This window comes from Lynx canadensis, chromosome E2 (genome assembly GCF_007474595.2).
Source record: "Lynx canadensis isolate LIC74 chromosome E2, mLynCan4.pri.v2, whole genome shotgun sequence".
NCBI classification, from domain to species: Eukaryota; Metazoa; Chordata; class Mammalia; order Carnivora; family Felidae; genus Lynx; species Lynx canadensis.
Window position 1 is genome coordinate 4,481,426 of NC_044317.1, and position 27,681 is coordinate 4,509,106.

The following is a 27,681-nucleotide window of genomic DNA, read 5'->3' on the forward strand; positions in this document are numbered from 1 at the left end:
TGTTCGCCCAGGGCTTCCCTTCGTGCCAGGCCTTGGGCAGGAAGCTTCACCACCAGGATTTCTCATTATCCCAATAGGAGCCATGGAGGAAAGCACCTGCAGAGGCGGGACGTACAGGTCTCCTCCCCCTGAGCCGGGAGCCTGGTCACCTTCCAGCGTCAAAAAGACTGGGCAGCAGAGTGGGATAGGGGAGTCTGATTGGCCTCCCTTTAGTCAGGTGACCCACGCCTGGACCAATCCGCTGTGGCCAGGGAGGGGTCCCAGCCTACCAACATGGCGTCCCCCAGGCGCAGCGGCGGAAAGCCGTTCTCAGGGCTGTGGCCCTGATGCCTGGTCCCTGCAAAATCCTCCCTCCGTGCCCTTCCTTCTTCCTGAATAGCCTTACGTGAACACACAGAGCCCTGCTGCATTCATCTTCCCACCTAAGGGGTTAGACGAGGCCCGATTTCCAATCCTATTTCTGACGGGCTCCTAACGGTCTGTTCTTGGGGCAAACGACTTCACCTCTTTGAGCCTCAGTGTTTTCGGCTGTAAATGAGGATCATAATCCTAGCTTCTGAGAGAGGTGGGGAGAATCAAATGAGGTAATAATCCAGGCAGACCCTTCAGTGGCTCGCCATTGCTTTCGTGGTCAAGTTCGAGCCAGCTGTGAACCTGCTGGCACCTGGTTAGCGATCTACCTACCCCCTGTCCTGTCCCAGAGGGCCCCCTTTTACCAACCACGCCCAACTGCTTGCAGTTCCTTGAGCTTCCCTGGGCTGTGCTTTGCACCTACTGTTCCCTCTGCCTGAGATGCCTTTCCTCTACTTCCCCGAGCTAAGTTGATGAGGGAGCTCGGACCAGGTTGAGGGCAAAGTACAGGCTAACAGTACCACCACCCCTTTTTAATAAAATCACCTTTTTGCACCAAAGACGTCCGAGAATTCTTTCTTGGCCATCGGCTCCGGACCACCCCACCATCACCCCAAGACTTCTCCAGAGTTACTTCCTTGCTCCCTACAGTTGGTTAAATTGTGCCCCTCCTTCAGTCAAAAAGAGGGTCCACCTCCTAACCCCCAGAACCAGAACCCTGGAACCTGTGTATGTGGCCTTATTTTGGAAATAGGGTCTTTCCAGATATACTTAAATTAAGGCTCTTGAAATGAGATCATCCTGGATTTAGAGTGGCCCCCAAGGGATTATAAAGTAGGCTTTGTCCCACCTGCACTGTCTTCGCCCGAAGGGCCCCGCTTGCCTTCTTTTCTAGACGACCTTGCTCATCTCTATGTGAATGTTCTTCTAGAAAAATACTTGGGGTGGGAGAATCGGTTAATCTTAGCAGCCCAGCTGGAAAATGGTGCCGGGAAAGACTGTAGCTAACTTGGTCAACCCAAAGGAACAAGTGGATGGTTTGATGAAGTTTGCGCTTTAGGGAACAGCCTTCTTAAGGGGGTGAGGTCCCTCGCCAGCCCTGCCCTCGGCCAAGTGCCCCCAGGGTCCAGCTACTTTTCCGGGGTCTTGCACGAAGCCCTTTGTATCCAGCAGGCAGGGCTGGAGCAGCGCATGGGCCGGCCCACCCCTCCCAGCTTTCCGGTGCCCCTCCTCGAGGCCCCCGTTTGCCGTCAGGAGGGACTCAGCCCTCCGAGGCTGGGCCACCTCTGACCCCCCCCCCCCCCCCGTGGCTGTGGACCTGTCCCCAGGCAGCCACAGAGATGGCCGTGCCCTCTATTGCCTCTTGAGTATGGCAAGAGAGAAAACTCCAGACTGTGGATTCCGAGAAGCGGAGCCAGCCTCCGGCAGTTCTGGAAGAAGGAGATGGGGGGTGGGGCTCCCAACTGGCCAGTTCCAAGCAGCGAGGCCCTGGGGGCGTGGCTTCACCCCGTGGAACTAGAGAAAACCTCGGGGGCTCTGCTGATGTCCCGACGCCAGCTTCCTGGTTGCTGGCGTTGGGCTAAGTTATGCAAGACGTTACTGCGGGTAAGGTGGGCGCCCCTGTCCATTTCTCGGCACGTCCTGTAAAGGCACCATTCTTTCAGATAAGAAGGGTTTAAAAATTATTTTTTAAAAAGACAAACGGGTAGACGACCTTGGTATAAGGTCTAATCTGACCGTGACACGTAGCGGCGGGGGAGAACAAATGTGTTCCTCCCCTTCTACAATCTTTTCCGGAAAACCTTCCTAGAATCCGTGGTTCCCAGGAGCACAACAAAAAGCATGTAATATCTCTTTGCTCTGAAGGACGGTAGGTAGGAGAATGCCATAATCGAGTCCAATATTTTACTCAAAACTTATTCGGTACCTGCACGTGTTCATATAGCTACACAAATTAAAGGCTTCTTCTCGGCGATAAAAAGAAAAAAATCCCTCCCACCCCTACCCCCCATCAGATTATTATTTCAGTCTGCAACCTCACTCTGCCGTTGACTAGCTGTGGGACACTTGCTAAGTGACTTTATTTCTCTGTGTCTCTGTTTCCCTGATCTGTAAAATGGGTATGCATAGGGTCTTCCTCGCGGCTTGGGACGCCCAGATGACCTGTTGGTTTTCTTTAAAGGGCTCACAGAGGCACCTGGAACGCGGTACGTGGTCCGAAGGAGCTGGCTCCCGTGTTACGGTTGCCATGAGGCGTGATGTAACAACATAGGGCACCGGCCAGGAACAGAGGGACCTCCTCGGAAGGATTAACTGCCCACCTGTCAGTGCCGGGCGGCGAATGACCTTGGGCAAGTCACAAGACGTCCTGGGGTCTGCCGGCCTCCTTTGTAAAAGGAGGTCTCTGGTGTGGACATCTAGGGGACAGTCTGCCCACCCCTCGTGCGTGCGTTTTCCCGAGACCCCCTCCTGGTGCCCACCCCTACCCTCTTTGGGAGAGCTTCTGGCTCTTTCTTTAGCCTTCCCTAAAAAAAAGCCTCGTCAGCCTTCCGGACTCCATGCGCCCCAGTGGGGCCGCGTCCACGGTGTGACCCAGGGCCACCGGCACCATCTGCAAAATGAACACGCGGGCCCCTTGGTCAACCACTGCTAAGAATTTCATTAAGCCAAGTGGGGGCCCCTCTGAGCATCTACCCCTGGAGCCCTGGAGGGTCTCCCCAACCCTCCTCTGTGGGACCTTGTTCCTCATCTTGTCTGACTTCCTCCTCCCGCCCAACTTCCCTACCCTCCCGCCAGTGTCCCCTGGGAACTTTCCTAACAAAGCGCTTTCAACAAGCCCTCCTCCCCGGGTCTGTCTCAGAGGCATCCAACCCAGACCCAGAGCAGTGCGCACGAGGTTGGATATTCCAGAAGCCGAGCTGAGCTGACGCCTCACCCCAGAATCCCCCGCCCCCACCCATCTCCAGGATTCAAGGGCTTGAGCGCATGTGATTTAAGATCACGGTGCGGGGCTGTTAAAACTACGAATCCTACCAGAGCAGGTAAGTTCGTTTCTGTTTTGTAAGGGGCGCTTTATTTTGAGAACATTTGGCGTAGGGACATGCCTCCCAGAGACAAATCTGGAAGAAATGCGTAACAACACAGACACGGAAAGCGGCTTGACACAGCTCACAAAGGCAGTGACCTCTTCCAGGGTGGGCTCCGTGGGGTCTCCGGGTCTAGCGGGGCTGCTAGGTGTGCTGTGTTCCCCGGATGGTCACACGGGGACCCAGTGCTCCCGCGAAGTCACCCAGACAGGCGGGTCATGCTGGCATCGAGAGCCGGGTGTCCTGTGTCTGAGTATCTCTGTTGAGCTGGGCATGGCCTCTGGGGGTCAAATCGTGTTTGGTCCAACGGTTTCCAAGGCTTAGCAGAAAGTGGAAGAATGTTCCTGCGCGCTGGCTGGAAGAGAAGCAGAGAAGGAATGAGAGCTGCTGCTGGGGGCAGGACAGAGGTCACGGTCTGTGCCACCGCCCCCCCCCCCCCATACCAGGAAGATACCAGTTTCCCTAGGACTGAATTCTTTTTTTTAATTTTTTTTAAATGTTTTATTTATTTTTGACACAGAGAGAGACAGAGCATGAACAGGGGAGGGGCAGAGAGAGAGGGAGACACAGAATCCGAAACAGGCTCCAGGCTCCGAGTGGTCAGCACAGAGCCTGACGCGGGGCTCGAACTCACGGACCGCGAGATCGTGACCTGAGCCGAAGTCGGACGCTTAACCGACTGAGCCACCCAGGCGCCCCAATCCCTAGGACTGAATTCTTAACTTACCATCAGACTCTCTGGGCATCATCTTGTTTAGTTCAACTCATCCCTCTCCATCACGCAAACTGCCTCTCACGCCCCGTGCTACCCCGTCGCCCTCCCCGCACCCCCGCGCATCCCCATGGGAGGCCACTGCCCGAGGTGGGTCAGACCCACCCCAAGGACCGTTCCTGGCATCAGCAGGTAAGAGACACGCTGGCACCAATCCTCGAGGGCTCGAGATCTTGCCGGAGGACTCGCGCCAGAATGTTCTGGAATCTGAAGCCTGATGTTTGCCTTTCAAGGACATTCTGGGGCGCGTTGGCTGCCTTCAAGGGCTTCTGTTTACCGTGGGCACACGTGTGGGGCCTTCCCGGGGTGGGGCGGACATTCAGGCTTTCTTAGCAGATGCTCCCAGTCACAGGCACACATCTCGCCTTGGAGCATCGCATCCGAGAGCAGGGCCTTCCCTGGGGGCCCCTCTGGTGCCAGCCTCGCCGCCGTCATTCCGTGGTGGCCTCCCCGTGGCTCCTCGAGGCCACGGTCTCTCCTGCCCTTGGGACTCCTACTCTTCCAGCTACCCTGACCAGGCCCCGTTCCCCAGGCCGCCCCAAGGCGGCTCTTCTGTCCCGTCTCAGATCTTGGCTCAGACGTGAGCTCCACGCACGGCCCCTCCCCGACCTGGCTACTCTCCCTCACGCCGCCGTCCATTCCCTTCACGACACGCATCGCAGGCCGATTTCCTTGCTGACTTGCGTGGTCTCCTGCCGGGGGGAGGCCCCTAGGAGCAGGAACCCCGGCCGTCCCGAAGGGCTGCTGAGGAATCGAGTGCCCGGCACGCGCCTGTCTCGGAGCTGGCACTTGACCGGATCGTGTGACCGAGGGAGGGACAGAGGGACAGACTCCGGGGGGCAGCGGGGGACTCGTCGGCCGTTCACGGAGGCCCTAAAACCAGGCACGGAAAGGAAGGCTGCAGCCTAGTCTTTGGATTTAGGTCCGGGTGGTCTGGAAACTTCTGGTGACACAGCCACTTCTCGTATACGCCTACTTGGGACACCGCAAGGGAATTATGAAATTCTGGCCCCGGGTAAAACCCCACTCTCCCCCTCCCACCGGTCACCTTGGTGAGTAAAGCTACCAAGGACACCTGCGCCCGAACCCTCCCCTGCCACCGGCCACCACTCCCCGGACTGACCTGCCCCATTGCCTCACTGAAAGTGCCTCAAGGGTCCTTTTCCGGGCTCGGCCACATTCTTGGAGTCGCCCTCTGCAAAGACAGCAGGGCTCTGTCAGGGCGGGCGAGTCTTCTGCAGCTCACCAGCCACTGCCAGATGGAGTCTGGACACCTGACTCCCTGTCCCTGTGCCTTCTTCCCCCCCAGATGAGGTCACCCAAGGCCGACCTGCAGCCTCTGGCCTCTCCTCACCGTGGCCACAGCCCCCGTGTGGTCTGGCTCTGCCTCCCTTTCTGGCCCCGTCTCCCACCACTGTCCCCCTCGTTCACTACACACTCCAGCTGCCGCGATGGCCAAGGGGCTTCCAACCTCAGAATTCTCACACTGGCTGTTCCTCTGCCCACTAATTCTTACTCTCTAGGCTGAGCTCAAATGGCCCCTCCTCAAGAAGCTTTCCTTGGTATCCTAGTCCAAGGTATCCTTTTCCCTAGTGTCCTCGGCGTGACTTCAGTCACCCTGATCACTGTTTTTACTAAGTAACTACTTGGGTTTGTATTTATTTCCTGCTTGACATTAGCTGCCTGATGGGAAGGACTAGGTCGGTCATGTCCACAAATGTAGCCCCAACCTCTAGCACAGGATGAAGACCGATGCTTGATAAAAATGTGCTGTAAATTCTTAATAAAGAAATGATGGATGGAAGAATGGATGGATGGATGGATGGATGGATGGATGGATGGATAGATGGATGGATGGATGGATGGATGGATAGATGGATGGATGGGTGGAAGGAAGGATGGAAAGAAGAATAGAAGAATACAGTATTGGATAGATAGATAGATGGATGGAAGGAAGGAAAAAAAGGAAGGAAGGAAGGAAGGATGGATGGATGGATGGATGGATGGGTAGATGGATGGATGGATGGAAGGATGGATGGATGGAAGGATGACCACATGGAAGGATGGATGGATGGGTGGGTGGATGGATGGACAGATAGATGAATGGACAGGTGGATGGATGGATGGATGGATGGATGGATGGATGGATAGAAGGAAGGATGGATGGATGGATGGATGGATGGATGGATGGATGGAAGGATAGATGGATGGATGGAAGGAAGGAATGATGGAAGGAAGGATGGAAAGATGGATAGAAGAATACAGTATTGGATAGATGGATAGATGGAAGGAAGGAAGGAAGGAAGGAAGGAAGGAAGGAAGGAAGGAAGACAGATAGAAGGATGGATAGAAGGAAGAATGGAAAGATGGACAGAAGAACAGAGTATTGGATAGATCGATGCATGGATAGATGGATGGAGGGAAGGAAGGAAAGAAGGAAGGAAGGAAGGACAGATAGAAGGAAGGACGGAAAGATGGATAGAAGAACAGAGTATTGGATAGATCAATGCATGGATACATCATGGCTAGATCAATGAAGGATTAGATAGAAGAAGAGTGTCAGCCATATTTCCAACCCCCTGAAAGTAGGAAGGACTTAAACACACCCAGTACCAAGTTGTAACATTTAACACAAAGCCATTTGTCTTCTATGAGCCCCTCGTTGGCTCCCACCTCCTCTCACCACCAGGCAACAGGGCTTCTACGTTCTTTTCTAATCCTAGTTCTCAATTTGTCCCGGGGGAGACATCCCTGAACTGCTGCCTCAGTCCCAGGCTGCAGCCCAGAACGGCCCCTGCCGTGTCAGGTGCCCCTGGAGGGCTGCTCAGGGTGGAGGAGAGATTTTCACACCGGAAGTGGCTTGGCATCCCACCCCCTCACCCCCAAGGGCCAACTGATGGCACACGAGCGACTGGGCAGAAATGGGGATTTCCCTTCACAGCAGCTTCAGACTGTAGCCCTCAAAAGAGTCAATGGGGTTCTAGATTTCTTTTTTCACCCAAGAAACTCTCAGTGACCCCGTTTAGTGCCCTCTGCAAAGGAAGAGTGGTTTCTTCTCCTACCTGGGTATTCCTTGTAAAACTTGTGTCGTAGGAATCGCCCATCTGGAAAACAAGCGAGAGGGTGAAACTCCTTCCAGTGAGCTCAAGAGGCCACAACTATCTTCCTAAGAATACAAAGGGATTATTTGTGCGTCCGCTCTCGTTCCCTGCCAGGTGTGCACGGAGTTTCCAGACGCTGCGTGACGGGCAATATCGCAGCGGATCGAGTGCAGGAGTCGACGTGAGCGTCTCTCTGCTCCCCAGGCACAAATGAGAGAGAGCTGCAGAGATGTGAGCCAATGTCCAGCTTCAATTTGCACGTGTGTTGGAAAGTACAGTGACCTTTAAAGGAAACGCTATTTCTCTTGAATGCGCGTCGCGTTTATCGTCGTCGTTTTTATTTTTATTTTTTTAATTTTTTTTTCAACGTTTTTATTTATTTTTGGGACAGACAGAGACAGAGCACGAACGGGGGAGGGGCAGAGAGAGAGGGAGACACAGCATCGGAAACAGGCTCCGGGCTCCGAGCCGTCAGCCCAGAGCCCGACGCGGGGCTCGAACTCCCGGACCGCGAGATCGTGACCCGGCCGAAGTCGGATGCTTAACCGACTGCGCCACCCAGGCACCCCGCATATTTTTTTTTAATTTTTTTTTTTAACGTTTATTCATTTTTGGGACAGAGAGAGACAGAGCATGAACGGGGGAGGGGCAGAGAGAGAGGGAGACACAGAATCGGAAACAGGCTCCAGGCTCCGAGCCATCAGCCCAGAGCCCGACGCGGGGCTCGAACTCCCGGACCGCGAGATCGTGACCTGGCCGAAGTCGGACGCTTAACCCACTGCGCCACCCAGGCGCCCCTATCGTCGTCGTTTTTAAATGAACGAACACACAAATCTTTCTCACGCCTGGGCTTTAGTTTCTAACGTGGTCATCATCCGTGGCCACACAAGGGGGAGCTCTGTGGGGTCCTCAATGGTTTTTGAGTGCAAGGGGGGTCCCGAGACCAAAACGTTTGGGAACCACTGTGTCAACAGAGGAACCGGGAGCAGAAGTCCAACATATCATTCAGCAAAGGTCATGACAAGGTGTGCAATTCGCATGGGGAGTTCACGGTGCTTTTGTGAGTCTGTTCCAAGGAGACCCGAATGCCTGCAGTGCACGTGACAAAGTAACTTGAGTAGCTAATCTTCATTGCCCTGCTTCGCTAATCCTCTCTGAGCCTCAGTTTCCTCACCTGGAAATGGGCAGAGAATTGGCACCTCTTAAAATTATTGTGAGGGTTAAAACAAATAATTTCCCTTAAGCCGTAGATATGCAAATGATAGGAGGAACCACACGAAACTGACATTTTTGTATGTAAAAAAAGTGTTGGGGGGGGCTCCCGGGTTGGGGGGGGGGGAGCTCAGTTGAGCGTCAGATTCTTGATTTCAGCTCAGGTCATGATCCCAGGGTCGTGGGATCGACCCTTGCCTTGGGCTCCGCACTGAGCGTGGATCCTGTTTGGGATTCTGTCTCTCCCTCTCTCTCTGCCCTTCCCCCCTCATCTAAAATAAAATAATTTTTTAAATTATTTTTTAATGTTTTTTATTTTTATTTTTATTTTATTTATTTTTGAGAGAGAGAGACAGAACGTAAACGAGGAAGGGGCACAGGGAGAGGGAGACACAGAATCTGAAACAGGCCCCAGGCTCTGAGCTGTCAGCACAGAACCCGACGCGGGGCTCGAACTCACAAACCGCGAGATCATGACCTGAGCTGACCGACGCGGGGCTCAAACTCACAAACCGCGAGATCATGACCTGAGCTGAAGTCGGATGCTTAATCGACTGAGCCACCTAGGTGCCCCTTTAATGTTTATTTTTGAGAGACACAGAGAGATAGAGCGTGAGCAGGAGAGGGGCAGAGAGAGAGGGAGACACAGAACCCGAAGCAGGCGCCAGGCCCTGAGCTGTCAGCACAGAGCCCGACGCGGGGCTCGAACTCACAAACCGCGAGATCATGACCTGAGCTGAATTCAGACGCTCAACTGACCGAACCACCCAGGCGCCCCTACAATAAAATAAAAGAATTTTAAAATAAAAGAACTTTAAAAAGCGGTTGACTCGGGACCTTCAGACGTCTCGAATTACTGAGGATTCCCACTGTTGATGGTCATCGACCCCACCGCCCCCTCCGTCGTCGCCAGCCTGTCACTGTGGGGAAACATTTGTGCCAAGGACGTCTGGCCAGGTCCCGCAGAAGTTTCTCTGGGCAACGCCGCCATGGGTGAGCCCCCCCCCCCCCCAGCCCAGGGCATCAGCACTGTCAACAAAGCACATTCACACACTGGAAACTAACATACTACTTCGCCAATTTCGTCTCCATTTTAAAGATCACCCTTGGGCAACAGTGAGACATTTGGTTTCCTTGTTTTGCGGCCGTCCTAAAAAGCGTCAGGGCGTTCAGGGCCAGCACTGACATTTATCACACAGGGCGCCAGAACCCCGAGGAGCCGATCCACACCCTCGCGCTGATAGCTTATCAGCAACCAGGGCAAAAACTATTTTCTGAAGCAAATGGCAGGGTTTTTCCAGGCTGGCGGCGATGAAGCGTTCTTGGGCCTTCCTCCCCCTTGGGGACAAGTGTTGGCCCGCCACACCACAGGGAGGAGAGAGAGGTATGTTTGGAGCTGAACACCCTCCACGCACCGTCATGTCACTTTTACAAACTAGATCTCCCCTGCTCGAGGCTGCACGAGGATCCCCTGTCCTCACGCAGCACCGGCAGAGTCGCCTTGCCAGAGGCAAGCCTGGGGGGCACGGGACGCTCAGCCTCGGAGTGACCTCACACCCATCCCAGAGAAATGCACTGACTCCCCAGACCCTGCTCTCCGAAGAGTCAGCTTTCCTGCCTGTGTCGAAGTTCACGTTCCTCTTAAAACATGAACCCCTCAGAGGTCGGGCTCCAGGCGGATGGACCGTAAAACCCGAACGGTCACCGGCACGCCCGAGAAGCTGGCTCTCAGAGGAGCCTTGCATCTTGGGTGTAGGCATGAGATCTGCAACCTACTCTCAGAGAGTCCCCCAGGAGAGACAGCAGGGGCTGGAGAGGGAAGAGAGAGACCATAACGGGTCACCGGGATGGAGGGGTCAAGGCACTACTGCCTTGAAGTCTCAAATCATTTCAAATATGTAGCTTAAAAAGAAATCTTAAATAAGCGGCTTTTTTTCTGGTTATCCTGGGACACAGTGCCCCCACTCCTCCCCGAGGCTCCTGCTCCAAAGGTCACCGTTGGAGATCGAGACATTTCCAAACTCCCACGTAATCACCAACAATTACTGCTAACCAACAGCCCCCCGGAACAAGGCTAAGAGGAATTTCACTAACATTTCTATCCGGAAGGCTCCGACCATCCCTGGGGGCGGGGAGAACACACGCACGTGCACACGCACCCCACTCGGGCTCTGCAGCCCGAGGACAGGCTCAGAATTCCCCCTCTACGGTGCAGACGGTGTAGAGAAGCTTCCGCCCTCGAGTTCTCCCTCTTCTATGACACAGATGACAGAGCATGGGGTAGCATATTATCAGCCCATTTTACAGATGAGGACACTGAGGCTCAGAGATTTGAAGCACCCGTTCCCAGCTAGGAGGTGGCAGGGCTCCAAGGCCTGTGTCCCCTGCAGGGAGAGACGACTCAGAAGAGGGGAGGCAGGACAGGAGGAGCTCTCGGCCAGGCTTGGGGGGCGCTGGTGGTTTTCTCTGGGACAGGCCTCCCCCCCTCCCCCCGGGGCGTTACAGGGAGGGTGGGGCAGGGGCCAAGAGCACGGCTTGGGCGCCCACACTCACCTGCCTGTCGGCGCTGCTTGACACACTGCCCGCGGTTGGGGATGCCCTCGGCCACGTCGCCGGGGCTCAGGATGTGGCAGTCGTAACCCGAGGGGCAGAGGAGGGGCTCCGCCCCGTCCTCCGTGGTGCTGCAGGCCTCGGCTGTGGGAGGGACACAGGCCGCGTGCTGGGTGGACGCAGGGGACCATCTGCCCCCAGATCCCGGGCTGTGCCTTGCGTCTCGCTCACCGTGGCACCTTCGTGCACACGCACATAGGCACGCGCGCACACACCAACGCACAGTCCAAAGTCACGTGATCCCAAACACCCTAATGTGCATCGTGACACACGTACACACACGTTCACCTACACAGAGGCTCACACTTCACCCAAAAAGGCCTGACACACGCACGCACTCACACATGCACACGTGTGCACACACACAAATCCTGACACACGCATACGTGCGCTCACATCTACAACCACAGGCATACACACGCGTTCATACACAACTCCGGACACACACATATTTTCGCCACCCATGGCTCTTAACACACACACACACACACACACACACACACACACTCACACCTACGGTCACACACATCTGCATGCACACAGACGCGCAAACATCCAGACGCAGCGCAAGGCCAGCCACACGGGTGCCGCCCCGCCTCACCGACGCAGTCGCGCACACGCATGCGTGCAGCGTCACAGGCACAGCCGCACCGACACACGTGCACACACTCCCACCCTCCAGTTTTGGGGACCCCGGGCCTGCCTGCCTGCTCCCCACCCACCCGGAGGAGTCGTCGTCACCACGGAGCCGTGGACCCCTTATTATGATTTGGGGGATCTGAAAGCCACCCCCACCCCCTCCCTCTCAAGCCTCCACCCAGGGAGGAGGAGGCCCCCAGTCCTAGGGAAAGTCGAGCCCTATACGGTTCTGCGTTTTCTGAGAGTCTGGCCAAGCCCCAGTCACCACCGTTCTAGGTCGAGTATTTGAGATACTGGAGGGCAGGCAGCCTGCCGCAGCAGAGACAGCCTGAGAAGGAGGGATCCTGACTCTGACGCCGGGGTGGGCTTCTCCCCGTAGGCACCTTGCAACACCTCCTCAGGGCCATCCAGGAGCCAGCCGTTGCCACCAAGCCATCGAGGTTTCGGCTGCACTAGCCAGTCTAAAACTAACAAAACGATACATGGTTACATTGAGCCCCGCCCCAGGCAGCTGAGAAACGCCCCAGCCTCTGGGAACGGGGCGAGGGGGGGGAGCCTACATTTCACGATGAAACACAGGGGCTCCCTGCCGCACATTCCCCCAGTTTTTTTCAGTAACAGAACTTTGAGTTTCGCCTAGGCACTGGGGCCGAGCTGGAGACTACACCTCCCAGCGTTCCTTGCAGCTAGGTGTGGCCACGTGACTGAGTTCTGGCCAATAGGATGTCAGCAGAGGCGATGACGCAAGTTTCTGTTCTCGCCCGGGCTTTGGTGCCTGTTTGCTCCGTGCTGTCCCTCTGCCTGCAGCCTGGGAGCCACTCTGACCTTGCAGAGCAACAAGTGGGAGGAACCTGGGTCCCTGGATGACTGGACCGGGGCCACCTACCTGCCATGGACCACCCATCTCCTCGGGCCTATTAACCAAAGGAGGAGTGAATAGGTTGGGCTCCTGGGCTTATGGGGCTTTCTGTCATAGCATCGTAGCCTGCTCTGTGACCAATACGTGTTTAACAAGAGGACCAACCCACGGGGCGGGCTGTAAAGTGTTCAAAATCCCAGAGCAGGGGTGGAGCGCCCAAATGCCTCCAGGGTGCAGGTAGGTAACATAAGTAAGAAAAGCCGGCCGGGTAGGGCCATGGCAGACTGGAGACACTCCCTGCCTCAACGGGTCAGCTGCTGGTCGTTGCGACCAACGAACAATTGGACCGCTCTGCCTGGCCAGTGAAAGCTAGTCACTCGCTGATGTGTTGATTCTTTTAATTTCCACTGAGTACTTTTCAGATGCCTAGAGTCTAGTTTAGATGAGGGACGTCTAGCAGTGAAGGAAACAGACCGATCTCTGCCTTATGCGGCTGACCTTCAAGTGGGGAGAACAGTCAATGAGTGAATAGAACACGGTGTTCCAGACTGTGCTATAAAGAAAAATTAAGCAGGGAAAGGAGGGCGAGGAATGGCTGGAGGAGGGCTTGCCATTTCGAGAGAGAGATGTTCCCTGAAAAATGACCACCTCCGGACAAAGATCGGAAGGAGCTGTGTGGGTGTCCCGCGGAAGGATGTTCCAGGCAGTGAGAGATTCCCACATACGGGCCCAGATGCTGGAGTAGGGGCCCCACACCCCTGCACTCAGGGCGTAAGGCAGTGGACACTCCCAGCGTTGCCTGCTGTGTGATCTTGGGCAAGCAAGTCGGCGTCTCTGAGCTTCAGTGTCTTCAGCTGTAAGACAGGGCCGCGTGAGCATTAAACGAGGTAACGTATGGAAAGGCTGTCAGGAGTGTCGTGAACAGCTGTATAGTTTGCGCACTGCTCAAAAGCACCTGGTGTAGGTGGCAAGCGAGGCGAGAACACCTGCACGCTGTCACAGTCCAAAGCAAGCGGCATCTTCTTTGACTTGCCCACCCAGAGGGAAGTACCTCCTTGTGCTTCCTTCCACTGGCGGGGGGGGGGGGGGGGGAGAGTGGCATATTGTCTTTTTTTTTAATAAGGGGCCCTCTAGGAGCTCTCCTGGCCCTGAGTGCCAGCCTAGTCCCCGGACAAGAGGCAGTGCTTAAACACAGGGTGGATTGTAATTACGAGCACAATTAAGGGTGCCGAGTCCCTTGTCATCGCCGTGACCTCACCCCAAAGAAAACAAAGTGTGGTCATTCTTGCTTCGGCCTTGGGAGGAAGGGCTGGGCTGCCTTCTCAGGCGGCCTTCAGCAGTCGAGGCCCATGGGACCCGGACGTCTCTCCCTGAGAGGGGCAGTCCACACGGGCAGGCTGTCATCGAAAGCCTCAGCCCCAAGGAGAACGGAGAGGGAAGGAGGCTCTACTGCGTCCCCGTCCTACCCACTTAGGGACACCTTTTCTCCGCGCTGGGGGGACGCAGCTGCCTACCCACTCCTCAGTATCCCCGCAGGCTCCCTCCCCTCCCACCCACCCCAACCTGTCCAGAAGGGATCTAAAACTCCTTCCCTTCAAAGACGGACGAGCTCCCGAGGGCTCTTTCTGCCAAAGAAGTCGTCATTAAGGTTTAACAAACTCCTTGTGAAAGATCTGCGCCCTGCCACCGCAGCCACCCGTTCAGAGCCCTCCAGGAGTTGCGTTTCAGTCCCGTTTTACAGCTGGGGGGATTTCAGGGGCTGCCCAGCCAGCCGGTGGACTCGAACCCAGGAGTCCGCATCCCCCCTGCCTCTCTGGGGCACACCCCATCCGGACTGCTGAGGTCAGTCTCCACATCCAATACCCCCAGGGCGGGGATCAGGAGGTGAAGGTGAGTGCATCTGGTGGGGGTCCGGGGAAAACCGGAGGGCCCGCTGCCTTCTAGGGGCACCCGGGGCCCCAGCAGGTGGTGGCCCAGGGGCTGCGGTCCCGTGTTTGTAAGAAGAGCCGGACATGTGTATTTTTGTTTTAGTGAGAAACCTCCGCATCTTCTTAGGAAGGGGCGTCGTCCCCGGAACCGGCCTCTCCAAGGCCATGCGCGCGGAGGGCAGTGGCGTGTCCGCGCGCGCCGGGGTGCCTGCTCCGCGGGCCCCTCTCGCACGCAGGCGACCCCTCTCCCCGAGGCGCCCCCCGTCCCCGCCCGACTCCCGGGCCCCGGCGCCTACCTGGCGGGGGCGGCACGGCCTCCAGGCAGGCGTAGGCGCAGCCGTTGTAGCAGCAGCGCCGGTGCCGCGGGCACTCCGAGTCGGCCTGGCAGCGCGCGGCCTGGCAGGCGCCCGGGGGCAGCGAGCGCGGCGGCGGCGGGCAGCGGTCTGCGCGGGGCTGCCGGGGGCCCCCCGCCTCCTCGGCCTGCGGGGAGAGCGCGCGTCAGCGGCGCGGACCCGGCCCCCGGGTCCCCGTCGCCGCCCAGCGGAGGTGGGCGCGTGCCGGCAGCCGGCCTGGAGAGGCGACCCTGTCCTGCGCCCGCTCCGGATACGGATCTGCGTGCGCGTGTGTGCGTGCGTGTGCGTGTCGCGTGTGCGTGTGTATGCGTGTGCGTGCATGCGTGTGCGTGTGTGCACGTGTCTGCGTATACACACATAGATATATACACCCATAGATTTCTACATATATCCCTCTTACAACCCATATGTTTACGCAGAGCTCTGAGGATTTACAACCCACACCGAAAACGGATAAACCCACGCAACTTGGAGAAATCTCACAAACAGAATACTGAACCGGAGGGGGAAAAAAGCCAGCTCCAAAGAGAACACACAGTGTGGTTCCTTTGATCCTTTTAGTTCAAACACAGACAATGGTGATGTCTGGTGTGAGAAGTCAGCACAGTGGCCCCCCGGTGGGTGGGGACCAGGAGGGGCCCCGGGCCCGCCCTGTTCTGGGTGCCGGTTACACGGTGTGTTCACGGTGTGAAGCTGGACACGTGATTTTCCCACTTTTCAGTATTATGTTTCAATAGAAAGTTAAAAATAAGATACCGTACTTACCATATAGGAAATATGGGCACATGACCAATAAAATAAGCACTTTAGAGGTGAGGCTGGGAGGCTTTGTCACCCCAGGCAACCCACACTGGGTCCCTTCGACACCAGCCCCCATCCATGCTGGGAACACTGTTCTGTTTCTGGATTTGAAAGTGGGCTATGCGGACCGCATGCCTTACACCCCCCTACACACACACACACACACACACACACACACACACACACACAGAATAGGTTCATTGGGAAAAACCACCCAGGCTTCCCCCACCTCTTGGCCCCTTCCTCAACTGCTCCTGCCATCTAAACATCTAAATTCCTATTTGCCCCTGGCCTCCGCTCCCCTGCAAATGTATCCATACTTCAAAACCCTGCCCCCTTGTACAAGCAAATAATGCTTGTCTGCGGACTGGAGTAGTGTGTGGCCATTAAATCTGCCTTTAGCCCACTGATGAAAGATAGCCAAGATATGGTGGTTGGTGAAGAATATGAAGGTGCAGGGGGCTCCTGGGTGGCGCAGTCGGTTGAGCTCAGGTCGGGATCTCATGGTTTGTGGGTTCGAGCCCCGCGCGTGGGGCAGCTCGGGGCCTGGCGCCTGCTTCGGATTCTGTGTCTCCCTCTCTCTCTGCCCCTCCCCCCCCAAAAAATAAATAAACATTAAAGAATTAAGGTGCAGAACAGTTTGTACGCTACACGCCTACGTTTTAAAATACACATATGCACACTCATGTAATATGTATATGCCTGCCCAGAACATTTTTGGAAGGATACACAAGAATACGCAAGAAACTGTTATCAAAGACTGCCTTTGGAGAGAAGAATTCAGTTCTGAAGCAGCCAAGGGGGTGTCTCTTCACTGGGTATTCATTTGCCCTGCTTCAATATTATTTTTGCCATGCACACAGTATTTTTTCAGTTTTAAGAAGACGATCAAACATTTGAAAAAGAAGAGAAGTACGTATGAAGGCATTTTTAAATTTTTTTTAATACTTATTTTTGAGAGAGAGAGAGAGAGAGTGAACAGGGGAGGAGCAGAGAGAGAGGGAGACACAGAATCCGAAGCAGGCGCCAGGCTCCGAGCTGCCAGCACCCAGCCCGACGCGGGGCTCGAACTCACGAACCGCAACATCGTGACCCCAGCCGAAGTCGGACGCTCAACCGACGGAGCCACCCAGGCGCCCCATGAAAGCACGTTTAACGACAGGAAAAACACTTAATGATACGTTAGGGAAAATAAAGAGCAAGGAACAAAATGGCATATGCCCTCTGACCTCAACGGAGTTAAAAAAAAATTAAAAAAAAAAAGGCGGGAAGGTCAAAAATGTGTCCACATCCTTGCCCCCCACCCGCCCGCCCCAGCTACTGCGGAGGCTGCAAAGTCTATGCGCTGCTTCCAATGCCCTGTAGGGGGCGTCGGGTCACCGAGGATAGGTCCCGAGAGCAGGTGCATTTTGGAAGTGTCATCCCAAGGACCAGCGGTTTTCAAACTACGTCCCAGGGCACCCGTGGGGCTTAGAGGGAGGGCGAGAGGGAGAAGAAAGCAGGGACGAAGTGAGGCAGGGGCAGCCTGGGGAGGACGGGGCTCCCGGCCCCTCCCCAGCTTCGCCCAGAGAAGTCCTCTTTTCTCCTATATATATATGTCTGCCATTTAATTCGTGAAATGTAAGAATGAAGCCAACATTTGGCATATAAGGAAACAAAGGCTGCAGAAGACTGGTGGTTCTCCCCCCAAAACAAAGGGGAGACCGGAGCGCGGATTCGCAAACTGGTTCAGCCTTTTCACCACCCCCTGCTCAGGCCGGTCCCCCTAAGTCCTGTATCATCGTGAATAATTTTCAACCCCTCGCCGTTAGCTCTTACTTCGGTTTCCTCAGAATGAACAAAATTGGACTCACGTTGGGGCCCGACCACTGTGATCCTAATGCAAGGTGGCAGCCGCCCGGCCTCCTTGGGAGGGCGATGAGGAAAGAAAGGCCCGCGCGTGGTCGGGAGGCCGGGGTGGGGGGCGGGGGCTTCCGCATGGCCCGTTCGGACTCAAGGCCTCATTTAGGGGACTGACTGCAGCCTGCGGATCAGAGTGAAACCCTGTGTGCCCCCCACTGCCACCCCAGCCCCTGCCTCCCAGTCTGGTGACTTCCTAATGGCAGCCCAGCAGGGGTGTGCAGAGAGATCAATTTTAGATGTGCCCCTGCTTTCTGAGGGACCTTCAGACGTCGTCTCGCAGAATTTGGAGAGGACAAAAGAGATAAGCGCCTTAGAAGTCAAATCTCCCGAGTTATTTACGGTGCGGCCGAAACAACAGATGGTCGTGGGTGATAACAGAAGCGATGTCACCGAGGGGCCCAGATTAAAGGATTAAATGTTTTGGAAAATATTTCGTATCATGCAAGGTGATGCCTGAAGAGGGTCCTGAAAAAGCGTGAATTTCAGGAGCTCTGGGAGAGAACTTTTATCAGAGAGAGAAATACATCACCCTCAGTGGGGCCCCCTCCCGTGGAGGACAAAGGGGTAGAGGTCGGCCAATGCTGGCTGGTGCCCGCCCCCAGCCCCTCTGCCTCCCAGACTCACCCCTCCCTTGCGCATCCCTGTTCAGCCGACTCGGCTTCTCTGAGGTCCCCGGAGCGGTGCTACCTCCGGGCCTTTGCACGGGCTGTGTCTCCCACCTGAGATGCCAGCCTGGCCCCGTGCTCACTTCCCCCAGGTCTCCCCGAAGGTTTGCTCAGACGCCTTCCTCCTCCTTGCCTTGAAGCCTTCCACACACTGTTCCCTCCGCTCAGATCTTTCCCCAGAGGACTGCTGCTCTTTCCTTGGGGCAAGAACTTAGGCGCTGTGTCTGGTTTTTGAGCGTAGCAAGATGGATGGGGCTGAGGCCCGTGACCTCGTAAACTGTTCAGGCTGAGTTCGGCAGGGAACTAACGCACTAGACAAGTGTGGGTTTGAATCCTGTAGCTCTGTGATCACACAGGAAAGCCACGGACTTATTTCAGCCTCTGTTTTCCTCCTCCGCAAAATGGGCGCAGGAGGCACTTGTGCTGCGGGCGTTTGTGGTGGGAGGCGACGAGGTCGCGCAGGCACCTTCCGGCCTCTTGGAATTAGGCTTCCTGTTCTTGTTGTCGGGTCTGTCTGAATCTGGGGCTTCCCCGCCTCCCCGTCCCACGTCCCCACCCCTGCCCGCCGCCGGTGCGCCAGCCCCAGCTCAGGACACAGTCGGAGAACCGCCTCCCCCGGGGCACAGATTCTGGAGAGAACTCGTCCCAGGCTCCACCCTTCGCAACCCCAGTCAGCCCGGCCCTCCAGCGCCCCTCGGCCGAAAAGAAAATAATGGCACGTCAAATCGCGCGGACAGACGAGGCGGCTCACCCCAGAACGACAACATCCTTCGCGAAAACCCCAGGGCAACCCGTGATTTCCAGCTTTTATTTCCAGGCCTGCGAAGGGGCTGTATTGCAAGTCTGTTTCCAAACAGCTGCTGGACGCACATTTACGGAACGGCCCAGACAAGAACTCTCCAGGGCGGTGTGCCCTACTCGGATAAAAATGCCTCGCCCTTAAGATTTCCCACGAGGTGGTTATGGTTTTTTTTCACTCCTCTGGGAGAGGGTTCTGGAGGCCCCTGGGGATCTGTGGGGCCATTCTACTGCCGGTGCCCCCAGGAAGCGGGTTAAGGAAATACCGATTCTGGCCCCTTTCGGTGGAAAGCGCAATTCTTCAAGTTCAAGTGTGGATTCTCCTGAAGCCAGCAGCCTCGTGTCCAACCAAAGGAGGCCGGATGAAGAAAGAATGGCACATCTGTACCGCGGAACACAACAGAGGCCTTTGAAAAGAGGACACGGGGGGCGCCCGGGGGGCTCAGCCGGTTAAGCGTCCGACTCTTGATCTCGGCTCAGGTCACGATCTCGCGGTCCGTGAGTTCGAGCCCCGCGTCGGGCTCTGGGCTGATGACTCAGAGCCTGGAGCCTGTTTCCGATTCTGTGTGTCTCCCTCTCTCTCTGCCCCTCCCCCGTTCATGCTCTGTCTCTCTCTGTCTCAAAAATAAATAAATAAACGTTAAAAAAAAACAAACAAAAAAATGGTTCGTTTCACATGACGTGAATTTCATCTCCATAAAACATCTTTTACACACTGTGAATAAACACCATGAAGAGAAAAAAAAAATGTGAGTACACCTGTTTTCACGGGATTGCCGGGGCACACACACACCAAAATGCCAACGGGGCTTACGCCCTGGAGGGAGAATTCGAGCTTTTTTACGCGGTTGTCACTTTCGGTATCGTCCGGATTTCTTCTACAGTAAACATTACTTGTATAATCAGGAAACAATTTTGAACCGTTTCCATTTAAGGAGAAAGAATCCAATCTCCAAAGCTGCCCCAATTTACCCACATCCCTCCCTCTGTGCTCTCCACCCACTTCATTCCGCGTGCAAGAGCTTTACCCTTCTTTGGAATGTTCCAGCGACTTAAAACGGCCAGACCAATAAAAGTGCGCCCCAGGCCTGATTTGCTTGGTGCCGGAAGAAAGCCAATTTTCCTCTAAGCGTTACTTGCCCTTCCTCTGGAATTTGGACGTCAAAAAGTCTAAAAATACGTCTGTCCCTGGAACAGGGGCTTACAGTTCAGTGCGCGTTGATGAATGCCGTTTCCTGACGCCCTGGGACCTCAGCGCTGGGCTCTGGGAGCAGAACTGGGTGCATCGCTAAGGGACTTCCTCAGAGAGGCACGCAAAGTCCCAGATCTCACGCCAGCGATGACCTCATCGCAGCGCACGTTGCCGGCAAACTCGACCGACTCCTTTAGCCGGGGGCCCCCGGGCACTGCGGCGCACCAGGAAGTCTTCTGGAACTTTCTATCCCCTTCCATCCTGTTCTGGAAGGTTTTAACGTAACTTATCCATTCCCTTCGTGGTACGTTCATAGTTCCCAGGCCGACTACGTGCCAGGCGGGCTGGACCAGAAGACATCCCTCCCTTCACGGGGCTCAGCTCCAAGACAAGGGACAAACACCAAACCAGACGTCACACAGAGACCGCAAACATATTGCCTTTTTTTTTTTTTTTTTTTTTTTTGCCATCTGCAAAATCGGTTAATGAAAAACTAAAGCCACATTAAAAAAAAAAAAAAAAGCACGCACATCATATTAAAGGGGCTGAATGCTAGGGAGAAGTCGAGGTGATATGAAAGCACTTAAGGGAACCGCCTTCCGAGGAGAAGACCGAAAGCTAAGACCGCAACGACCCGGTGTGGGTGCGCTTGTCCGTCACCCACACAGAAATTCTGCTCCCGTTCCCTCCCCGCCAGTGCCCGGCACCTCTAATGTACCATCCGTGTCTACGGGCTTGCCTATTCCGGAAAGTCGACGCAAAGAGATCCTACAGGACGTGGCCTTTTGTGGCCGCCTTTTTCCGCTTAGCATAATGTTTTCAGGGTTCATCCCTCCGGTAGCAAGTGGGACGACCCCACTCCCGTTTCTATGGCTGAATAATATTCCACCGCATGGATTGGTCGTCTTTCATTTTTTTTTTTCCTTCCGAGCTTCCGGACCTTTCCAGCTCTGGCCGCCTTGACTGGCGCCGCTGTGGACCGTCAGGCAGTCTTCCTCTGCTTTCTCACCTCCCTCCCGCGGGCACGCTCCCCGATGATAACCACCCGGTTGCCCTGGATGCTTCTTCCCTTGGTCATTTCCGCCTGGGACTGATTGCAGGCCTGGAACCTCAGACGGGGAAGCCGGCTGCAGGGAGGAGAAAGTGACTCTGCCAGCTCATCGCCACCCCCGCCATCCTCTATTCTGAAGAGGTTTCCGCGTGCCCGTGACGTGCGGGACACCGGGCTACGGCCAACCCTGGGGTTGTTCCCCTCGGCACGCCACTTCCCCTCTCCCGCCCCCAGGTAGGACCCACGGGGCCTTGGCCGTGAACACCCCAGGGCCCCCGAGCAGCCCTCGCTCCTCTGCACGGAGGCGCCTTAGAGGTCCTGATGATGGGGTCCCGCGGGGGGTGCGAGCTCACATCTTCCGAGGAGTGAGGCGAGTCCCCGGGACTCCGGTGGTGTAATGACCACTTCACCCGTCCCTGGCCGGAACGGCCTGGGGGTGAGTCACGTCTCACCAGGGCCTCGAGTTCCTCATCCGGGCGATGTCTGTCGTCGGGGCTGCTGGCTGCAAGCAGCAGAAATTGGCAGAAATTGGACACCGCAGGGGTGTCCCCGGGGCCGCTCTGAGAAAGCCCCACAAGCTGGGGGCTGGACACAACAGGCGCGCGCTGTCTCACGGCTCTGGAGGCCAGGAGGCGGAAATCAAGGTGGTGGGTGGGGGTGGCGGGGCCTGGTTTCTTCGGCAAGCTGTGCGGGAGGATCCGTGCCGCACCGGTCTGCGGCTTCTGGTGGCTCCCGGCAATCTGACGTCCCTTGGCTCGGAGACGCAGCTCTCCGTTCGCCACCTCTGTCTTCACTTGGCCCCCCCGCCGTGGGTCTGCCTCTGGGTCTCCTCTCCTCACCAGCCACACCGGGTTCAGGGAGCGCCCGCCTCACTCCCGAGTGTCCTCGTCTTGATGAATCCCATCTACAACAGCCCTGTTTCCAGATAAGGTCCCGTTTCCAGGTAACCAGGGGTTAGGATCTGAGCATCTCTTTCTCGAGGGACACGGTGGAACCCGCCACGCACGCCCGAGACCAGGATTCCAGGGCAGGGCGGGTTCTTGGGAGGGGGTCCCAGGAAGCTCCAGCGGGCGGGGAAGGGGCAGAGCCCATCCAGGGGGCGTTAATACGCAGGCAATTGACAGGCGGGGGTGGGGGGGGGCAGCTGGCGCTCAGACCCGAGGGGAACCTCTGGGACACTGTACGGACTGTTCTTCAGAGGTGTCCCACCCAAGGATGAGGAAGCCGGGTCTGTCTTCGAGTCCCATCTGCTCCCCTGGTGGGAACCCCCAGCATCTTGGCCCGTCCTGGGTGTCGGCTGAGCGTGTCCCCCAGCCAGGGAGGTACGGTCGTATCCGAGAGCCCTTCTGCCTCTCCTACTCGTGCTAACTTGGCAAAAAAAATAAATAAGCAACAATAAGATGCAAGAAAAGACTCGGGAGGTCACCGAAATCACAAGGGGAAGGGGGGCCAGCTTGGGGAGGCAGCCCTTCCTCCTGCCGCACCCCCTCGGCGCCCCCTCCGCCAGGCAGGGGCCCCTGGGCAGGGTGGGAACTGCCCAGCGACCTCCAGCTGCCCTGGACGGCAGCCTGGGGGATGAGCCAGACAGCCATGGTGACGCGCGGAGAACTGGGGCCACCCGGTCCCCGGTGACATGGTGGCTGCAGAGGGCCCCACCCGGTAAAAGCTGGGAGGCTCCTGAGACTTAACAGGTGGCGAGTGCTCGTCCTGACACATAGCGAGGGCTCGGCAAAGCACTGTTCCATCGAACGCCCGCTCCACCGAATGGGCCGAGCGCCCCCAAAGCAGGCCGCCGGGCTATTTACAAACATCTTGCCTCCGTTTTATCCAGCCTGGCAAATATTTGGTGCCATGTTGCCTGTCTGGTCCGGTTTTATGTTTATTATTATTTTTTTAATTTTGTGAATGTTTATTTTCGAGAGACGGGGGGCGGGGAGGGGCGGAGAGAGAGGGAGACACAGAATCTGAAACACGCTCCAGGTTCTGAGCTGTCGGCACAGCGCTCGACGCGGGGCTCGAACTCACGAACCGTGAGATCATGACCGGAGCCGAAGTCGGGCGCTTAACCGACGGGGCCCCCCAGGCGCCCCGTGGTCTGGTTTTGTGTTTAATAGTGCACATGAAGAGGAGGGGCAAAGCCGGTGCTGCTCGCCACCCCCACGCTGTAGGCGGGGAATCCGAGGTTCAGAGGGGGGACCCTCTTTCTCACGACGGGCCCCCAGTGGCCTCCTTGGGGACGGAAGGCAGTGCCTCCCTCTCTGCCGTGTCTCTAAGTCCTCGGGCAGGAAGGCAGGTGGACACGGCGGGCCAAGTGCGCTGGGCCCGCTCTGCCCTCTCTGCCCAGGGCTGGGCCTCGAGAAAGGGAGAAGGGGCAGCCACGTGCTGGCCCAGGCCCTACAACCAGCCTCGGCAGGTGCCCTGTGAGGCCACCTCGAGGGCGGGCACCTTGCGAGGAGCTGGGCAGTGGCTCTATGCTTTGACTTTTTTTTTTCTTCTAATTTTTCAAGTTTATTCACTGTGAGAGAGGCAGAGCGAGCAGGGCGGGGGGGGGGGGGCGCAGAGAGGGAGGGGAAGAGAGAATCCCAAGCGGGCTCCGCGCTGTCGGCGTGGAGCCCGACGCGGGGCTCGAACGCCCGAAATGCGAGATCGTGACCCGAGCCGAAACCGAGAGTCGGACGCTTTTCCGACTGAGCCATGCAGGCGCCCCTGGTTTAATTTTAACAAGGGCTCTACTTAACTCTCCAGAGCGGGTTTCAGCACCCTACGGGACACCCGGCCTTTCCTCACCCTGACCTGCCCCCCCCCCCGCCCCCGGTCCTCGAGGGTCCGGGGTCAAGGCTGAAGACCACCCTCCCCCCCGCCAACCCCGTGCCCAGGGTCCCCAGCCTCCCAGCCTCCCCCCCCTCCCGCCTGGCAAGATGGCAGGTCCGTTCCTATGACGCTGTGGGACAAAGTGGAGATCAGCCCAGACGACACGTTGGAGATCTCTTTGTGGTCCGAGAACCAAGTCCTAAATGAGCCATCCCGCTGGGCCAGCAAAGAGCAAGGAGGTGTCAAACCTGAGAGGGGTCTCTCTCCCTCCTTGCACAAACCCTCCCCTGCAGTGAGGGCCCCCTCAGGGGCTCCCAGATACACCATTTGTGCCTCACGCTCTGCCCACGTTATGTCTTCTTCCAGGGATGTCCTTACTCCTCCTAATCCTTAATAGTTCTTCAAGATCCGGCCAGGGTCTCCCCTCCTCCAGGAAGCCTTCAGGGATTGCTCTCCCTTCTCCAAACACCTACGGTCATTTCAGTTGCCGCTATTCTTTTCCACTCCCGGTGGCCTCCTGCCTGAGCTGGAGAACGTGAGCCCTGGAGGCTGAGATTAGCCTCGATACAGTTTCAAGCATCTCACCGTGGCAGGCGGCATGAAACATTCCCCTCTCCCACTGATCTACCCGGCAAACTCCTACTCATCCCTCAGAGCCCAATGTTGAATGTCCTCAACCCTGGAAGACCCCTTCCTGACTCTTCTGGAGCAGAGCTGAACACATTCTTCTGGGCTTCCGGTGCGTTTGCCCATAATTAATTCACAGGAATGTACCGAGTGCCGACTGAAGGGCAGACGCCTGGCCAGGCACCAGGAGCACTGCACTGAACGAGACACAATCAGGCCTCACCTCGAGGGTCCTATATCCCACCTGGGGTGGCAAGCGCCACCCAGTTTCACAACGATTTCACGAAGTCACCAAGAGGCACTGAGCAGTTGCTATGTTAAGGGGACTCGTTCAATCCTGCGAGAGTCAGTGCTGTCTCCTTGACTCCTCCCCACCCCTGTGCTCCCTGTGCTAGAAAGGGGGGGGGGCGTTAAGATCACACACGCAACCCCCCGGGGTGCCTGGGTGGCTCAGTCGGTCGGGCGTCTGACTTCGGCTCAGGTCACGATCTCGCAGTTTGTGAGTTCGAGCCCCGCGTCGGGCTCTGTGCTGACGGCTCAGAGCCTGGAGCCTGTTTCAGATTCTGTGTCTCCCTCTCTCTGCCCCTTCCCCGCTCATGCTCTGTCTCTCTCTGTCTCTCAAAAACGAATAAACGTTAAAAAAAATTTAAAAAAGGGGCGCCTGGGTGGCGCAGTCGGTTAAGCGTCCGACTTCAGCCAGGTCACGATCTCGCGGTCCGTGAGTTCGAGCCCCGCGTCGGGCTCTGGGCTGATGGCTCAGAGCCTGGAGCCTGTTTCCGATTCTGTGTCTCCCTCTCTCTCTGCCCCTCCCCCGTTCACGCTCTGTCTCTCTCTGTCCCAAAAATAAATAAACGTTGAAAAAAAAAATTAAAAAAAAAAAATAAATAAATTAAAAAAAAAATAAGATTATACCCTCCTGCCCCCGGTCTCTCTCTCCTGGTCCCCTTCCTGCCTTACTTCTTTCCTTGGCACCTGTTTTCCTTATCTCTCACTTACTTTCTCACTACATCGCGATCTCCCCGAAGCAGAGAACCACTGTCTATATGCCCACAGCCTAGAAGAGCGCCCAGTGAACAGGGGTGACCGAACAACAGGTGTTGAAAGAACTGCATCCCTCTAACACTCTGTCTTTTCCAGATGAGATCGCTGGTGCTCAGAGATGTCAAACAAGTCGCCTGAAGTCACACAGCTGGTAAGCAGCAGAGTCTGAATGCAAACCCAGACCCCCGGCTCCAAGGTGCACGCTTCCCGCCCTCTGCTGTGCTGTCCTATCCCTTCGTACCGCCACCACATGTCACCCGACCGCCTCCCCCACTCGACCACGTCCCCCCCGAGGGTGGGAGCCGCTGTCTCCGTGTTGAACCCACAGGACCGCACACAGTGCCTGACCCAGCAGAGCAGTTTCTACTAAATGTTTACTGAACGAGTAAATGACCGCACGAATGCCTAATTATGTCTTATAAACGCTTGGTTGTTGATGGTTGAGAACACAACACTCAGTTTCGAGCCCTTGGGAGTCTCAAAGCGGGGGCTGTCCTCTCTGGTGGGCCAAAGCGTGTCGCCATCCCCCTGCGCATTTTTTGCGGCGCCCTCCGCCTCTTGGTTCACAGACCAGGGGCCGTAAGCGAGGGCGGGGAGCGCATCTGCCCACCTCCCGACCTTGGCACACGTGCGTGCCACCCGCCCGAGTCTGGGGGCCGCCCGTCCCCTCCCGGCCTCCCCGCCCCGGGCACTTACGCGGGGCTTCTCGGCCAGCCTGGCGTGCAGCGCCCGTCTCCAGATATTCTTGGCAGAACTGGCTTCGCGGACAAGCAGCAGGAAGGACAGAGCCCAGATGACCTTCCTCCCGCCGCTGCCCATCCCGCGGCCGGGAGAAGGCATTTCCTCCCACACGGGGCAGAGAAGAGGGGCCCCTCTTGCCGGGAGGCGGGGGGGGCCTGCAAGTGGGGGACACAAGCGTGCACGGTCCGCCGGGCTCTCAGCTCCACTCGGCCGGGCCCCTCGGATCATGTGTCGGCGCCCAGCACACGCCCCCACCCCTACCCCCACCCCTGCCAGTGGCCGGCCCGCCCTATTTTTAGCTTTGCCCTATAACATCTGGCCGCAGAGTCGCCACATAGATGTCTGCAGCCCGGGCAGCTGAGACGGTGGAGGCAGGAGGAGGGGGGCACGGGCTCGCCAGAGACGTGGCCGGGACACATTGGGATAATGAGCATTTGCGTGCAGGCTCGGTCCCCTCCCGGAGGAGGTGTGCTGGCTCCCGGGGCAGGGGGGCGGGGGGAGGGAAGGACCCTGGGCCGGTGGGGGTGGGGGTGGGGCGGCTCGCAGCTGCCACCTCACCCAAGTTTTGAGCTGAGCCGACAGGCTCTGCCCATGGAAGCTTCTTCGGAACACGGTGCTGGGTGGGCACCGGCCGAGCCCGGCTGCGGAAACCTCGGCGTCCTCGCCTCGCGTGCGGCCAAGCGGACAGCTGCGTCGTGGGGTCCTCGGGGAGGGGTCGGTGAAGGTTTGCACGCGTCGTGAGTGTGCCTACCGGGGCCGGCCCGCGTGTGTTCGGGCCGGGCGCGGAAAAGCGCCGGGCTCAGTACTTCACGAACGTTCTGTCGCCTGCTGCGCACAAGCAGCCCCTCTGGTGACACCCGTTTCGCAGGGGAGGAAACACAGGCGCAAGACCGCCCGCGGTCCGGCGGCCAGCGGCAGAGCTGGGGCTCGACCCCAGGCCCCTGTGACCCCGCGACAGAAGGGCCCCCAGCCCCAGACTTAGGGACGCGCCCGGGTGGCGAACCGGCTCGGCCCGTGTCCGCGTGCTGCTGGGAAGGCCTGTGCCACGCGGCCCAGTTCGTTCACCTGTGACACTTTGTCGTCTTGGCTACAGTGGCAGGAGGGGCTCAGAGACCCCCGAGGCGGACGCCAGCTCCAAAAG

General features: G+C 57.1%; 1 protein-coding gene across 1 annotated transcript; it reads right to left on the reverse strand.

The window, feature by feature from the left end:
- Nucleotides 1-3,403: 3,403 nt before the first annotated feature.
- Nucleotides 3,404-26,794, reverse strand: WFDC1 (WAP four-disulfide core domain 1). Its single transcript, XM_030299264.1, has 7 exons — nt 26,496-26,794; nt 14,855-15,038; nt 12,155-12,238; nt 11,076-11,216; nt 7,272-7,313; nt 5,333-5,404; nt 3,404-3,792 (listed from the first exon to the last, which is right to left on the reverse strand). The coding sequence occupies exons 1-6, from the start codon at nt 26,766-26,768 to the stop codon at nt 5,346-5,348; spliced, it is 783 nt and encodes a 260-aa protein (XP_030155124.1). The 5' UTR covers nt 26,769-26,794; the 3' UTR covers nt 3,404-3,792; nt 5,333-5,345.
- Between the last annotated feature and the right edge of the window lie 887 nt (nt 26,795-27,681).

Coding starts and splice junctions, on each gene's coding strand:
- WFDC1 (XM_030299264.1), bottom strand. CDS start 26,768: ATGATCCGAGGGGCCCGGCCGAGTGGAGCTGAGAGCCCGGCGGACCGT. Junction 15,039..26,495: donor GGCTGGCCGAGAAGCCCCGC/GTAAGTGCCCGG, acceptor CTCTCCCCGCAG/GCCGAGGAGGCGGGGGGCCC. Junction 12,239..14,854: donor GGCCGTGCCGCCCCCGCCAG/GTAGGCGCCGGG, acceptor TCGTTTTGTTAG/TTTTAGACTGGCTAGTGCAG.